Below are 16,406 nucleotides of genomic sequence, written 5' to 3'. Positions count from 1 at the left end.
ACCTTCTGGACTGTCCATTCTCTTGTAGAAAGTCTGCTTGGGAAGCTGAGGCAGAATCAAGTCCATCAGATTCTGAGGAAAGAGAAATATGGACCCTGTAACCAGATAAAAGTGAAGCCAGGGCTAGGCGCGGTGGTTCAAGCCTGTAATCCCAGCACTTTGGGAGGCTGAGGCGGGTGGATCACGAGGTCAAGAGATCGAGACCATCCTGGTCAACATGGTGAAACCCCGTCTCTACTAAAAATACAAAAAATTAGCTGGGCATGGTGGCGCGTGCCTGTAATCCCGGCTACTCAGGAGGCTGAGGCAGGAGAATTGCCTGAACCCAGGAGGCGGAGGTTGCGGTGAGCTGAGATCGCGCCATTGCACTCCAGCCTGGGTAACTTTTTTTTTTCCTCAAAAAAAAAAAAAAAAAAAATGAAGCCAGGACTTCATTTATTCCACAAATACTTTTTTACTACCTACAGGTGGCAGGCACTGTTCAAGGCATGAAGTTCCGTCAGTGAACGAAAGAGACAAAAAAGTCTGCCTTCCTGAGTTAGTATCATACTGGAAGGAAAGAGACAACAAAAAATAAGTAAAATATAGACATTAGTATGTAGATGGCGATAAATAAGGAGAAATAAAAAACAGAGAAGACAGATTGGAAGTGGCAACACTGGGGAGGTGGAATTGGTATCTGCATTTAACCACAGATTTTTCTAACAACAAATTCAGGGTGGGGCACAGAGCAGAAGGAAAATGAGGCCCTATGTTCAGCGCCCCCAGCCCCGCGTCGGTGGGGTCACTATTCATTTTGGAACACTGCCCTTTGGACGAACATATTCTTAGTGCTCTTTGTGAAGGTTTCCACCCTAAGTCCTTCAGCCTCACCAGGCAATATTCATTCCCCCACAGAAAACTCCGGAGGGAACGCGGAGAAAGTGTGAATCAGTCCAAGACTAAGGTTGCCAGAAAGTATGATCAGCTCTGCCTCAGCCGTGATTCCGATAGCCACCGCCGCAGAAGCTGTCATTTCTTCAGTCAACCTCCGCTGGAACTGGTTAGTGAGGACCCCTCCATTTCACAAGACAGCTTCGGTGTTGTTAGGGGTCCACCTGCCCCGACTTCCCCACCCCGAAGCTGTAGCACCAGTTTGTTTTCTCACGGGACAGGGGCAGCTTCCGGGGCGCGGCCTGCCGGGGGTTGTAGTCCTCACTTTCCCGCCTGTTTCTATTATAGAGCCGAGAGCTGGGGAACCACAACTCCCAGAGCACCCCGCGCCGCCGCGTGTGTGCGGGGCGGGGCGAGCGCGAAAGATGTCCGCACTGGTAGTGGGGCGGCCGGGTGAGGGTCTTTGTTCGTAACCAGGATCCCATAGCTGAGACAGTTCCTGCACGTGTCGCGGGACCGGAGAAGCTAGGGCCAGGTAGTTCAGGGATGCAAGAATCCTGCAAATCCGATGTGTAAACTGCTTCCCCAGCCGCCAGGCGAGCCCAGCCTTTGCCTCAGATAGGCCCCTTCCTTTTCTTTCTCCGGGAATCGACCTCGGGAAGGGGTGTGGGCAAGGAGATGAGGACTTTCCCTCTTCGCTCAGGCCAACTCGGGATATCCCGGAGCCTCCGGAGAGGCGGTCACTCCGACGTCTGAGGAGCTGGGCCCTGGGCCCGGACTAGTTATGAAGAGCGACTCCTCGACCTCTGCAGCCCTCCTTCGGGGGCTCGGGGGGCCCCTGCGCAGCAGCGAGCCGGTGCGCGCCGCCCCGGCCCGGGCGCCGGCGGTGGACCTGCTGGAGGAGGCGGCCGACCTCTTGGTAGTGCACCTGGACTTCCGGGCGGCGCTGGAGACCTGCGAACGGGCCTGGCAGAGTCTGGCCAACCACACCCTGGCAGAGGAATCCGCGGGCACGTACGTGCTGGGCTCGGAAAGGAACCCATTTCCGGGTGCTCTTGGGGTGGGGCTCAAGGTCTCAGGGGTTCTGTCATTCCCAGATTGCTCAGAAGGAGCTTTTATCAGTGGTTTCTCTCTGAGACGGTGGTTGCTTATCGTGTGCCCATTCTACAGAATAAGGAAGTCGTGTAACAAGAGCTTAGCGGGGAACCCACGGCCAATTCTTTGCTCCTTGTTCCAGGGCAGAATGACATGATGGGAAGGCTGAATGTGTATTAAGTGTTAAATTCTGTCAGTAAGCAGGTGGTGAAAGTCCTCTCCTAGGTAACCCCCACCCCACCAGGTTGTTTACTCTTGACTTTGGCTGATGATGGGGAATGGGGATCATGGCAGGAACAGTGTTCTGGTCTTATTGGAGGACTGGATTAAAGAATTAATTCAGGGCCAGGCGCGGGGGCTTACGCCTGTAATCCCAACACTTTGGGAGGCCGAGGCAGGAGGACTGCTTGAGCTCAGAAGTTTGAGACCAGCCTGGGTAACATAACGATCCCCCTTCTCTACCAAAAAGAAGAAAAAAAAAAGAATCTGGAGGAAAAAACCTTGGGCCTGCATTGCTCTTTCTAATGCCACCAGCCTTATCTGGCAGGTGAGGGTGTCATTTCTCTGCATTGTAAAATTGGGTTAGGCCCTACTAGGGAGGTGGTAGATAGAATAGTTAAAGCTGACCGCAGAGAAGGATGAACTGGAGAACCCTGGCTGCGCTTTAGGGAGCTGGGAGGGAGCTGATTTCAGTGAATGCAGAAGACTTTGCTTCTGGGTGTCTGGAGGAACCTTACTAGGTGGTGCTAAAAGGCCAGCTGTAGAGTTCCTATACCTCCACTCATTCAGAATGCTCCAAGCCCATTTATTCACTGAGCAAACTCTTAGTTCCAGCTTTTTTCTCCCACACACTGGTGCTGTGTTATTTGCCCCTCAGGATTACCCTTCCTCTTCATTTAAGTCTGATTTCACCTGGATACAAAGATGAACATTGAGCAATTCAGCTGACTTGCCTCTTAAAAGGTTTACACGAACTTTTAGTGCCTGGGTGAAAGGGCAGCCCATGAGACCAATTGTGAAGCCCATCTAAATACTAACGGGGATGAGGGAGATGATGGCTGCTGAGTTGGGAGCTGGTGGAGGTGGGAATGGAAATAGAAATGGAGGGGAACCACTTCTAACTGAAATTGGTTTTTCTGCTGACAGCTTCTTGGAAGTGAAGTGCTCCCTGTGTGTTGTGGGGATCCAAGCCCTGGCAGAAATGGATCGGTGGCAAGAAGTCCTCTCCTGGGTTCTTCAGTATTACCAGGTTCCTGAAAAGCTACCCCCCAAAGTCCTAGAACTGTGGTAAGCCTTCTTTGCTGACTCATCAGATCGACTCAGAAACGAGGGGATATTCATCTCCTCTCCTAAATCTGGGCCTAATATCTCCTCTTTTCCCCTTACCTACCATTTCCCTCCAAATCTCATTCTTTCCCTTCACTTTTTTTCCCCCAGCCCTCCATACATAGTAATAAAGGATAAGGGAGGAGGAATTTAGGAGTAGAATAGACGTAAAGAAGGAAGGGGACAGGGAATAGGAGTGACATGGGATGACAGAGTGGACAGAGCTGAAAGAGCAGCTTGCTGCTTCCTAGGAATTCCTAATTCTTAAAAAAAAAAAAAAAAAAATGGCTGGGGCTGGGCACAGTGGCTCACACCTGTAATCCCAGCACTTTGGAAGGCCAAGGCAGGCAAATCACGAAGTCAGGAGATTGAGACCAGCCTGGCCAACATGGTAAAACTCCATCTCTACTAAAAATACAAAAAAAATTAGCTGGGTGTCGTGGCATGCACCTGTAATCACAGCTACTTGGGAGGTTGAGGCAGGAGAATCACTTGAACCCGGGAAGTGGAGGTTGCAGTGAGACAAGATTGCACTACTGCACTGCAGCCTGGGTGACAGTGTGAGACTCCGTTTCAAAAAAAAAAAAGTTTTTAAAATTGACACTTGTAATTGTGCATATTTATGGGGTAAATTTCACATTTCAATATATACTTTATGTATGTTGTATAATGATCAAATCAGGATAGTTAGCATATCCATCACCTCATGCATTTATCATTTGTTTGTGGCAAGAACATTTAAAAGCCTCTCTTCCGGCTATTTTGTAATATACAACCCCTTACTGTTGATCATAACACCCTACTGTGCAATAGAACACCACACCTTATTCCTCCTGTCCCTTTGTAACTTTGTACCCAGTGACCAACCTCTTTCCATCTTCCTTTTCTTCTTTCTTTCCCCAGTCTCTGGTAACCACTGTTCTATTCCCTGCTTCTATGAAATCAACTTTTTTTTTTTTTTTAAAGATTTCACATGAGTGAAATCATGTAGTATTTATCTTTCTCTGGCTGACTTACTTCACTTAACATGATGGCTCCAGGTCCACCTGTGTTGTCATGAATGATAAGATTTTATTCTTCTTTATGGCTATATAGTATTCCATTTGTGTGTGTGTGTGTGTGTGTGTGTGTGTGTGTGTGTGTGTGTGTGTTATTCGTCTGCTATTGGATACTTAGGTTGATTCCATGTCTTGGCTGTTGTGAATAGTGCTGCCTTAAACATGGGAGATAATGGATTGCTAGATCATGTGATAGTTCTGTTGTTATTTTTTTCACTTGGGCGTTCTTGAGTTTATTTTGATGACACCCTGTGAGAGTTCTCTGTACCTAGAAGAAGGTATTGGGACTCTTGGTGTTGGAGTGTGGCTTGTGCTGAAGATGCAAGACCTGGTGGGGCAGCAGGAATGTGATCTTGGAATTGTGGAACTGCTTGTCGCACTCTGATCTTTGATGGAGGTGGCTGCAATCACCTCCACCTTCATGATCTGGATGGCGTAGGCCCGGCTCACGGTGCTGGGTGCCCATCTTGGGAGCACTGGGTGACAGCACCCACGGTGGTCAGGTCACGCTATTCTGCATACATATTGTGGGTGCTGCTGCAGGAGTGGTAGTGTACCCCGATGCCAGAGTTCTTCACTTGCAGAGGGATTTCTTGAACACCTGCCCGGTAGACACTTTTCCCTGAACACTTTTTCTTCTTTAGTTGAGATAGAAAGTACCAGAAGCGGGGCTTGGCAACAATTTGCTTAGGCTCAGAGATTCACTGGCAGTAGAGGGGTGGCGTGTGGCATTTGGGGGTGGGGAGGCAGCGAATACTCTTGCAGTGTGCCCAAGGCCTTCATGGCATTCTCTCAGCGCTTGCCACCACTTATAAAAAAAGTGCTGTCTTTCCTATTTTTAATTTTGTGAAGAAGCCTGCATTCTGTTTTCCATAATGGCTGCACCAGTTTACAGTCCCACCAAGAGTGTGTAAGTGCTCCCTCTCCACATCCTTTCCAGCACTTGCTTCCTTTCGTCTTTTTGATAATAGCTGTTGTAACTGGAGCGAGGGGCGTCTCATTGTGGTTTTGAGTGGCATTTCCCTGATGATTCATGGCGTTGGACATTTTTTCATCTACCTGGTGGACGTGGTATGTCATCTTTTGAGAAATGTCTGTTGAGGTCTTTTACCTGTTTTTAAATCAGGTTTTTTGTTTGTTTGTTTGTTTTGCTGTTGTTTAAGTTCCTTATATATTCTGAATATTAACTCCCTGTCAGATGGATAGTTTGCAAATATTTTCTCCCATTCTGTAGGTTGTTTCTTCAGTCTTATTTTTTTATTATTTTTTTTATTTCTGTTATTTTTTCACCTATTCATAGAATACGTTTCTTCACTCTTAATTGCTGTGCTGCGGAAGTTTTGAGCTTGATGTAATTTCATTTGTTCATTTTTGCTTTTGTTACTGGTGCTTTTAAAGTCTCATTTAGAAAAACCCTTGCTCAGCCCAGTGTTGTGAGGCATTTCTCCTATGTTTTCTTCTAGTAGTTTCATAGTTTCGGGTCTTACATTTAAGTCTTTAATCTGTTTTGGGTTAAGTTTTGCATGTGGGAAAAGGTAGGGGTCTGCTCTCCTGCACATGGATATCTGATTTTCCCAGCACCATTTATTGAAGAGACTGTCTTTCCCCCTGTGTGTGTTCTTGGCACCTTTGTTGAAAATCAGTTGGCTCTAGGTGCATGAATTTATTTCTAGGCTCCCTGTTCTGTTCCATTTTGTCTGTTTTTATGCCATACCATACTGTGTGGTTACTATTAGAGCTTTCTGTAGTGTAGTTTGAAGTCAGGTAATATGATACCTCCAGCTTTGTTCTTTTTGCTCACAATTGCTTTAGTCATTTGGGGTCTTTTGTGGTTCCATATGAATTTCAGGATTGTTTTTCTATTTCTGTGAAGAATGCCATTGGTATTTTGATAGAGATTGCATTAAATCTATAGATTGCTTTGGGAATTTTAATAATATTCTTCCAATTTGTGAATGAACACGGACTATCCTTCTATTTTTTTGTGTCCCCTTCAACTTCTTTCATCGATGTTTTATAGTTTTCAGTGTAGAGATCTTTTACCAGCTTGGTTGAATTTATTCCTAGGTATCTTATTTTTTTGGTAGCTATTGTAAATGGAATTTTTTTTTCTTTTTAATTTTTTTTAAAAAAGATGGGGTTTCACCATGATGGCCAGTCTGGTCTTGTACTCCTGACCTCAGATGATCCACCCACCTCGGCCTCCCAAAGTGCTAGGATTATGGGCGTGAGCCACCGCGCCAGGCCAGAATTTTTTTTTTAAACAGACTCTTGCTCTGTTGCCCAGACTAGAGTGCAGTGGCTCGATCTTGGCTCACTGCAGCCTCTGCCTCCCAGGTTTAAGCAATTCTCCTGCCTCAGCCTTCTGAGTAGCTGGGATCACAGGTGTGTGCCACCATGCCTGGCTAATTTTTTTTCTTTTTTTGTATTTTTAGTAGAGACGGGATTTCGCCATGTTGTCCAGGCTGGTCTCGAACTCCTGACTTTGTGATCTGCCCACCTTGGCCTCCCAAAGTGCTGGGATTACAGATGTGAGCCACTGTGCCTGGCCAGAATTGTTTTCTTGATCTCTTTTTCCAGTGGTTCACTATAGCATATAGAAATGCTGTTTTTTGTACATTGATTTTTGTATCCTACAACTTTATCGAATCTGTTTATTAGTTCTCTTTTTTGGTGGAGTCTTTAGGGTTTTCTGTATATAAGATCTTATTATCTGTAAACAGGGATAATTTGGCTTTCTTCTTTCCAGTTTGGATACCCTTTATTTCTTTCTGTTGCCTAATTGCTCTGGCTATGACCTCCAGTTGAATAAAAACGGTCAAAGTAGGCATCTTTGTCTTTTTCCTGATCTTAGAGGAAAGACTTTCAGCTTTTCCCATGGAGTATGCTGTTAGTGATGGGTTTGTCATAGGGAATTCCCATTAGCATCAACACTGCATCGGAAAGGCCTAGAGGACACAGTGAGGAGGGTTGGATAGGAGAAGCGTAGCGGTCAAGAGAAATGAACCACTCATTGAGCACTGACTCTTCTTGTGTTGGGGTTGGGTTGTTTTGGGACTGCAGCATTCTTTTATATAGCAAAATGCAAGAGCCTGGAGCTGTGCTGGATGTGGTGGGTGCCTGGCTGCAAGACCAAGCCAACCAAGACCTTCCAGAATATGGAGCCTTGGCAGAATTTCACGTGCAGCGGGTGCTGCTGCCTCTGGGCCGCTTGTCGGAGGCTGAGGAGCTGGTGGTGGGCTCTGCAGCCTTTGGGGAAGCGCAGCGACTGGATATACTTCAGGCCATTGACACAGCGAGGCAGCAGCAGGAACAGGAACACTCAGGCTCTGAGGAGGCCCCGAAGCCAAACCGGGAAGGTAGGACATTATCCCTCTGTGACCTCTGTGAAGTGGAGTTGTGGGCTTGCCCTGTACCTCCGGGTTCATCGGGAAACTCCTGGGAGTTTAGGAGCAGTTCTTTATATGAATAACTCTTGAATCACAGAAGAGGAAGCCTGTTGAGTTGCTTAACAAAGTGAAGCCCAGACCCTCTGAAGTTGGCCATGGAAGGACACTCTCCACCTGGGAAGGTGTTGCTGGGTCTTGGGACCTTGACTTGTCTTTTGAAAGTCATTTTCCCCTTGGAGTCCTCTGACTGGGTCTCTTGCTTCTATCATACTGGCCTGGGTGGGATGTCCTTCCTCCTTTAAATGCTGGCCCCAAAACAAACACAGCTGAGATGTGCTGGGATACCAAAGGAAAATAAGAACTAATTTGGTACCTTGGTAACTTGACTTTCAAGACAAAAATTACATCTCTTCAGCTTGCCCAGCCTCCTCTCTGCCCTCCCCAGAGCTCTTGAACATTCTCTTCAATGATTGATGTACACCCTGCCCACTAGAGTGCAGTTTTCCAAGGTGGCCTCTAGGGGAAAACCACGTCAAGACCAGTACTGTATGCCTGGCTAGCATGATGCAAGGTGGTGTGGGGTGGTGCAGGATGAGTGTGGGGATTGTTGTGCTCCGAGGGGACTTTTTTTTTTTGAGACGGAGTCTCACTCTGTCACCAGGCTGCAGTGCAGTGGCAAGATCTTGGCTTACTGCAACCTCTGGCTCCCTGGTTCAAGCGATTTTCCTGCCTTAGCTTCCCTAGTAGCTAAGATTACAGGTGTGCACCACCACACCCAGCTAATTTTCGCATTTTTAGTAGAGATGGGGTTTCACCATGTTGGCCAGGATGGTCTCCATCTCTTGACCTCATGATCTGCCCTTCTCAGCCTCCCGAAGTGCTGGGATTACAGGTGTGAGCCACCATGCCCAGCCAACCCAAGGGAACGGTAAAGGTCCTCTGCTGCAGACCCTTTCCCTGGTCCCTGAATCCTTTCCGCTCTTTTCCTTGAGTGATGATCTAGTGTAGTCGTGAATACTTCCAAGGACAGAAAGTCACCATCTCTTGAAGCAGCATTTTCCGGCTCCGGATAGCTCCATGGGAATTCTTTCTAATGCTGAATTTCGGTTTTTCTTTTTCTTTTTTGAGACGGAGTTTTGCTCTTGTCACCCAGGCTGGAGTGCAATGGCGCGATCTCGGCTCACTGCAACCTCCGCCTCCTGGGTTCGGGCAATTCTCCTGCCTCAGCCTCCTGAGTAGCTGGGATTACAGGCACGCACCACCGTGCCCAGCTAATTTTTTGTATTTTCAGTAGAGACGGGGTTTCACCATGTTGACCAGGATGGTCTCGATCTCTCGACCTTGTGATCCACCCGCCTCGGCCTCCCAAAGTGCTGGAATTACAGGCGTGAGCCACTGTGCCTGGCCTTGGTTTTTCTCCTCGTAGTTTTTACTCACTGACCCCTATTTTTTCTCTTGCCGGCATACAGAATAGGTCTGTTCCATTTTTGTTCTTTTTTACGTGAAAGTCCTTCTGCTTAATGAGGAGACTGGATCCAAAGTGTTTTTCTCTGTGTGCTTCACCGCATGGACCTGCTGAGACACAACGACTTCTTTGCAAGCAGGTTGTTGGCTCCAGGGACTGCTTGTGGCTCCCCAGCCCTCTACCCTGCACCTACTGGGGAGGGGAAGAGGGTGTTTGATGGCAAGTTCAGGGTGCTGTATCTGGACTGGGTGTCAGTTGTTCTTGGGTTGGTAGTGTTCGTGTTTATATTCACAATCCCAGACTTCTGAATTCTTCACTGTATGTATTGCCCTTCATTTCTCTGCATTGATGTGATAATCAGAAGTGTTGCTCTGTATAACTCTCTGCATGCATCTGAGGCCAGAATATGAAGCATGCTATGAAATAATGCCGGGTGTAGTTCTATGTGCCTATAGGCCCAGATTCTTGAGAGGCTGAGGTGGGAGGATCGCTGTACCCAGGAGTCCTGGGCTGTAGTGTACTACACTCATTGGGGGTCTGCATCAATATGGTGACCTCCCAGGAGCAGAGGACCACTGGGTTGCCTACAAGTGGGTAAACTGGCCAAGGTCGTAAATAGAGCAGCTTAAAACTCCTGTGCTTGGGCGCGGTGGCTTACGCCTGTAGTCCCAGTACTTTGGGAGGCCAAGGTGGGCTGATCACGAGGTCAAGAGATAGAGACCATCCTGGCCAACATGGTGAAACCCCATCTCTACTGCAATACAAAAAATTAGCCGGGTGTGGTGGCAGGTGCCTGTAGTCCCAGCTACTCAGGAGGCTGAGGTAGAGGAATTGCTTGAACCCGGGAGGCAGACATTTCAGTGAGCCGAGATCCTGCCACTGCACTCCAGCCTGGTGGCAGAGTGAGACTCTGTCTCAAAAAAAACAAAAAACCAAACTCCTGTACTGATCAGTAGTGGCATCGTGACTGAAAAAAATGAGACCATTAAAAAAACACTAAATATGCCAGATTTACCCAGCTGTTAGGTGTTGCCTGTCAAAGTCCTAAAGTCCTCTCCTAAGGAGATGATAGTGTAGTGATGTGATCTGTCTTTCAGACATTTTTGGGGGCCTTTAGAATTTCCTTTAGAGCTACTTTATGAGCTCTGTGAGAAAATGTTTCTTAGTCCCTTTTGCTCAACTGCTTTTTTTTTTAAGTAAAGGTTTTTTTTTCCCCCTTGTACTACAAGTGTCCTTTTTAGATTTTGAAAGTATTTTATATTTCTCCATTCACTGTTTTCTTTTAATAACACAATGCTTTTTATTTATTTCAGATCTTTTTTTTTTTTTTTTTTTTGAGGCGGAGTTTCGCTTGTTACCCAGGCTGGAGTGCAATGGCGCGATCTCGGCTCACCGCAACCTCCGCCTCCTGGGTTCAGGCAATTCTCCTGCCTCAGCCTCCTGAGTAGCTGGGATTACAGGCACGCGCCACCATGCCCAGCTAATTTTTTTTTGTATTAGTAGAGACGGGGTTTCACCATGTTGACCAGGACGGTCTCGATCTCTTGACCTCGTGATCCACCCGTCTCGGCCTCCCAAAGTGCTGGGATTACAGGCTTGAGCCACCGCGCCCGGCCTTTATTTCAGATCTTGTTCTGAAAGGTTTTAAAAAACTTTTACAAAGATGCATTCAATATTGTAAATAATATATACTCAAAATAAGTAATATGCTTAAGGAAAACAATTTATATGCATGAGATTTGCAGGAGTATCTGCAGTTAAGGTATGGAGGCTTTAGCCAATACTTAATACCCTTTTGCTCAGCTCTTTTTTTTTTTTTTTTTTTAAAGATGGGTTTTCACCATGATGGCCAGACTGGTCTTGAACTTCTGACCTCAGGTGATCCACCCACCTCGGCCTCCCAAAGTGCTAGGATTACAGGAGTGAGCCACTATGCCCGGCTGCTCAGCTCTTAAAAGCAAGCGCAGAGGTCAGGGTCCGGGAAACTGACTCCCCTGACTTCCCTGAAGCTGTGCTCTGTCTCCCGGCCAGGCTCTGTGTCCCACAAGTTCCTGTCACTACGGATGTTGGTTCGCCAGCTTTGGGACTATGCGGTGAGCCACTTCTTTTCTCTGCCCTTCAAAAAGAGCTTCCTGGCTGCCTTGATCCTCTGTCTCCTGGTGGTGAAGTTGGATCCAGGTAAGTGGTGGAGACTCATCCCCCATCCTTCCTGGGAAGGGGTCCTTGTCAGGGCTGGGCCTGTGGGAGTGAGTGCTTGTCACTATGCCTGTCAGAGTCCTACTGGGGATGGGGGTCTCTCCTGTGACATTTCCCCCTGAGTCTGTTCCACAAGGAGGAATTGCTGGACTGGGCATGAGTCAGCCCCACCTGGAAGGAGAGACCAGCCCTGGAGTCTGTGAGAGCAGCCGAGAGAAACTCCACTCGGCCCGCTGACTCCTGGACGCGGACTGAGTCGTAGCCCTCCGATTTTTCTGGGCTGAACTCTGACTGGAACCTCAGAATTAAAAAAATACTTCCCCTCATCACAATGTCTACAAAAGTGTGAATTCAAGTGTTAATGTCTAATGAAGTATTAATTCAAAACAAGTTGTAAATCAAATACTCATACATTTTAGAAAATGTGGAAAATAGGCCGGGTGCGGTGGCTGACACCTGTAATCCCAGCACTTCGGGAGGCCTAGGTGGGTGGATCGCCTGAGGTCAGGAGTTCAAGAACAGCCTGGCCAACATGGTGAAACCCCGTCTCTACTAAAAATACAAAACTTAGCCAGATGTGGTGGTGCATGCCTATTATACCAGCAACTAGGGAGGCTGAGGTAGGGAGAATTGCTTGAACCCAGGAGGGAGAGCTTGCAGTGAGCTGAGATTGTGCTGTTGCCCTCCATCCTGGGCAACACCTGTAATCCCAGCACTTTGGGAGGCCAAGGCTGGTGAATCACTTGAAGTCAGGAGTTCCAGACCAGCCTGGCCAACATGTTGAAACCTGTTATCTACTAAAAATACAAAAATTAGTTGGGCATGGTGGCATGTGCCTATAGTCCCAGCCACCCTGGAGGCTGAGGCAGGAGAATCACTGAAGCCCGGGAGGCGAAGGTCGCAGTGAGCCGAGATCACACCACTGCATTCTAGCCTGGGTGACAGAGTGAGACTCTGTCTCACAAAAATAAAATAAAAACCATGCCTTGGCCCAGCAGGCCAGGTGTGGTGGCTCACATCTGTAATCCCAGCACTTTGGGAGGCTAAGCAGGAGGATCACTTGAGCCCAGGAGATGGAGGCTTCAGTGAACTGAACACAGACTGCACTGTACTCCAGCCTAGGGGTCGGAGCAAGACCCTGTCTCCAAAAAAAAAAAAAAAAACTAAACAAAACAAATGCGTAATTGCAAGGCAGTGGAGTCTCCCAGGGCGGGAGATGACAGAGTGACAGGCTGGAAGGGCAGGACGTTCACAGTATTCTCTCTCTGCCCTGCAGCTTCCCCTTCCTCCCTGCCCTTCCTCTACAAGCTGGCCCAGCTCTTCCGCTGGATCCGAAAGGCTGCATCTTCTCACCTCTACCAGCTCTGCATCTGTGACTGAGGGTCCCCTTGCACCACAGCCTCCCTGCTCCTCAAGTCTGCGCCAACAGAAGCAGAGTGACAGAGCGACGCATCCACAGGTGCCCCTGGGGAAGTGGGGCCAGCCTCATCTCGCGGGGTGCACTGTGTCTTGCTGCCTGGGTACCCTCTCCTTTGCACCCCACTTCGACTGGCCATGGTAGATGACATGGAAACGAATAGGGACCAGCAGACACAGCTCCTCCAGAACAGTTCTCCGGACATCCAGAGGCCCCTTGAAAAGGAGGGGTTTGGGGACAGGGACTGTGTCTATGAAACATTCCATCTTCTCGGCGAAGGCAAGGGGTTGGTTCTTCAGGTCAGGATGTTAATGGAGCTGGAAGTTCAGAAAAAGCCTGGTGGAGTGACACTTGGCCTTTTTCTTCTTGACAAACATACCTCTTTAGTGTGCATGGTGGCTCATGCCTGTAATCCCAGCACTTTGGGAGGCGAGACAGGTGGATCACTTGGGGCCAGGAGTTCAAAACCAGCCTGGCCAACATGGTGAAACCCCATCTCTACTAAAAATACAAAAATTAGCCAGGCGTGCTGCACGCCTGTAGTCCCAGCTACTCGGGATGCTGAGGCATGAGAATTGCTTGAGCTAGGGAGGCAAAGGTTGCAGTGAGCTGAGATTGTGCCACTGTACTCTCTCAAAACGAAAAACCATGCCCCTGAGAGTCACCCCACAGGACAGTACCTTAATTAGCTAGAGTGAGATCTGAGAGGGCCTCTTCCTGCCTGTACTGCACTCCCCAGAACTGGTCTAATTCTGTATCAATATGCTGTTCTCATGGTCTTGCTATGCGCTTGAAGCTGCGTAAGGCTTCTCACTGTTCAGGCTGGGGCGTGACTTTCAGAACCACTCGGTTAACTCCTGAAAACCAAGTGAGCCTTACAGCTCTTATCGCTGGGGAAAGTGATCTTGCCTGGTGCATCTTGGTCTTCAGCTCAATTTTCCCGGTTGTCCTGGCCAAGCCTTGCTCTGTTATGCTCTGTGCCTCTGCCCGTCTTTCCCCACCGGCCCCTCCCTCCCCCACTGCAAACTTGTCCATTGGCTATTTCACCAGGTCTTGCCTGTATCCTTGCCTCCTTGGTATACACCATTGCAGGTTCCCTCCCCTTTTTTGTACCTTTGTCCTAGTTATGTTCTGTTTGCATAATGTCCAAATTTTTCTGCTTGTGTGGCCTTGAAAAGTAGGCCAGCCTCAGAGGCTGCTGAGCTGAAAATGGAACTGAGTAATCGGGTGAGCTGGAAGGGATGTGGGGGGTGGGGGCAGGGCAGAGGGGAGACATGGGTTTTGAAGGCAGTGAACAGTAAAACCTTAGGGAGGCGGCATGGCACTGAGGCCTTTGCGTTTGATGAGTGAAATGTTTTAGCATAGTTTTCTCACCAGTCACAAGCATCTTACAAATTCCTGTGCAAGGAATCCTAGTGCACTGAGTGCTGTCAAGATGAAGAAGGGCTTCCCGTAGGGGCCGACCTTTCTGCAGCCAGAGGCCAGGCAGGCTGCCCTGCACCGGGTCCTTGGTTGGTGGTGATGCCAAAAATATAGAAGGTGCTTGCTAGCTTTTCATTGGTACATTTTCAGGGCTTGCAAGTCAACAACTTCTCTTTAGAAAAATGGGTAAAGTAAGCAAACTTCACAGGCCCCTTAGAATTAAATCCCTAGGGCATGGTTCAAGTCTGTAGGAAGCAAATCTATGCTTTTTTATATGGGCTTTTAAGTAGAGCTTAGAACCCTGTGGGGAGAAAGGCAGTCAGGTGAGGTTTGAGATTCCTTCTATAGAATGATTTCTTAAAATGAAAAATCTGGGCCCACTTACTAGTCTAGATAAAATGCTTCAGTGTCTTCCCATGGCTCACAGGATAAAATCCAGATTCTTTATGGAATTGAAGGCCCCTATGTGATGGGTTTGGCTAATGCCTCCCCCTTGATGTGGGGCCCCTGTTTATTATATGCGTGGCCTTCCAGCTGCCCGACCATCACAGCTTTCTGACCATGGCACGCTCCCCTGGGGCCTCTGTGCCTTGGCTCGTGCTGTTTCTGCTGAAGGCCTAGCACCTGCTCTTGGCCTGGTGAGCCCCTCCACCTTCGAGGCTTACTCAAATAATCCTTTCCACCCCTCCCTGTGTGTCCAGGGCCCTGTTTCATATCCCTTTTGCGGTAGTGACCCCATGGCCTTGTAATTGTGAACTTCTTTGGTGCCTCTTCAAAGTTCGGGGGTGCTTGTTACAGTGTGCAAGTCAGTGTCAGATCCATTCTGTGCCACGTGTCCCTGTTGGGAAGTAATTTAACCTTCTCAGCCCTGGTGTCCTCATCTGTAAGTTCTTATAGGATTTTTTAGGTGAGCAAATGAGACTGTGTGTGTGATGCACCCTGCGTAGGAGCTCTTGTGAGTGGTCACTGTCCCGGGAGCAGCAGTGTCCCCAGTGACCATTGGGTGTCTGGGAGGGGGAAGGTGCTCAGATGTCTAAAGGACTGGATTGATGTAACTGACACACCAAGAGGTCTGCGTACTTTGGTGAGTCTGTGAGATTTTGTGTTGTGAAAGCCCTGAATGTAAAGACGCCCTGATGAAGCCCACCTTGTTTTCGCTCGGCCTGAGGTTCCCTGTGTTCCTGTAGGGTTGCAGCTTCTCTGTGTGTGTCTGTCCTGCACTCTGCAATGCTGTCTGGTAACCAGTCCCAGCTGCCTGTCTCATCAGGCAAGGAACTCAGAACCCAAACTGCTCCTGTGACCTTGACCTTTTCCAAGGATGTAGGCTGGTGCTCATGTCCGACCTCAGCTCTGGACTTCATGGGGTCCAAGGTGAAAGGATGGCTTTCCTGTTAGACTCAGACCCGTGCTGTCCAATACAGCAGTCATTCATCAAGTGCGGCTTTTGAGCCCCTGACAGGTGGCTAGTCCAGGTTAAGATGTTCTGCAAAATGTAAATGGTGGATTTCGAAGACTTCGTACTAAAAAGAAGAATGGATTTTTTTATATTGATTGCCTGTTAAAATGATAATATTTTAGATATGCTGTGTTAAGTAAAATATTAAAATTAATTGCATCCGTTTCTGTTTACTTTTTTTGTGGTGCTATTAGAATGCTTAAATTACCTGTGTGGCTTGCATTCCATTTCTGTTGGACAGGGTTGTCGAGCACATACAGCACACATCAGTGAGGCCTGAGGGGATGGGGGGATTTTGCCGGATGTGACATCTGGGAAGATCATCTGTTGCAGCTCCCTTCTCTTTTTTTTTTTTTTTTTTGAGGCAGAGTCTCACTGTCACCAGGCGCCATGCTGGAGTGCAGTGGCACAATCTTGGCTCACTGCAACCTCCGCCTCCTGGGTTCAAGCAGTTCTCCTGCCTCAGCCTCCCGAGTAGCTGGGACTACAGGCGCACGCCACCACACCCAGCTAATTTTTGTATTTTTAGTAGAGACAGGGTTTCACCACGTTGGCCAGGATGGTCTCAATCTCTTGACCTCGTGATCCGCCCGCCTCAGCCTCCCAAAGTGCTGGGATTGATTACAGGCTTGAGCCACCGCGCCCGGCCTCCCTTCTCTTTCATTTGAGGACATTAAAACTTCAAGTCACACAGTCTGAATAAGACTGC

General features: G+C 48.2%; 1 protein-coding gene across 1 annotated transcript; it reads left to right on the top strand.

The window, feature by feature from the left end:
• Positions 1-1,283: 1,283 nt before the first annotated feature.
• On the top strand, positions 1,284-12,880 carry PEX26 (peroxisomal biogenesis factor 26). Its single transcript, XM_012454262.3, has 5 exons — positions 1,284-1,887; positions 3,115-3,255; positions 7,416-7,711; positions 11,238-11,384; positions 12,679-12,880. Exons 1-5 carry the CDS (start codon positions 1,658-1,660, stop codon positions 12,780-12,782), a joined length of 918 nt encoding a protein of 305 aa, XP_012309685.1. The 5' UTR covers positions 1,284-1,657; the 3' UTR covers positions 12,783-12,880.
• The last annotated feature ends 3,526 nt before the right edge of the window (positions 12,881-16,406 follow it).

This window comes from Aotus nancymaae, unplaced genomic scaffold (genome assembly GCF_030222135.1).
Source record: "Aotus nancymaae isolate 86718 unplaced genomic scaffold, 86718_ANA_hifiasm-v0.15.2.pri h1tg000049l, whole genome shotgun sequence".
Taxonomy (NCBI): Eukaryota; Metazoa; Chordata; class Mammalia; order Primates; family Aotidae; genus Aotus; species Aotus nancymaae.
This window is presented reverse-complemented; position numbering and strand designations above follow the sequence as displayed.

Excerpts from the sequence above, each read along its gene's own strand:
- PEX26 (XM_012454262.3), top strand. The coding sequence starts at position 1,658 with ATGAAGAGCGACTCCTCGACCTCTGCAGCCCTCCTTCGGGGGCTCGGG. Across the intron at positions 3,256-7,415 it reads CCCAAAGTCCTAGAACTGTG|CATTCTTTTATATAGCAAAA; the intron begins GTAAGCCTTCTT and ends TTGGGACTGCAG. Across the intron at positions 11,385-12,678 it reads GGTGGTGAAGTTGGATCCAG|CTTCCCCTTCCTCCCTGCCC; the intron begins GTAAGTGGTGGA and ends TCTGCCCTGCAG.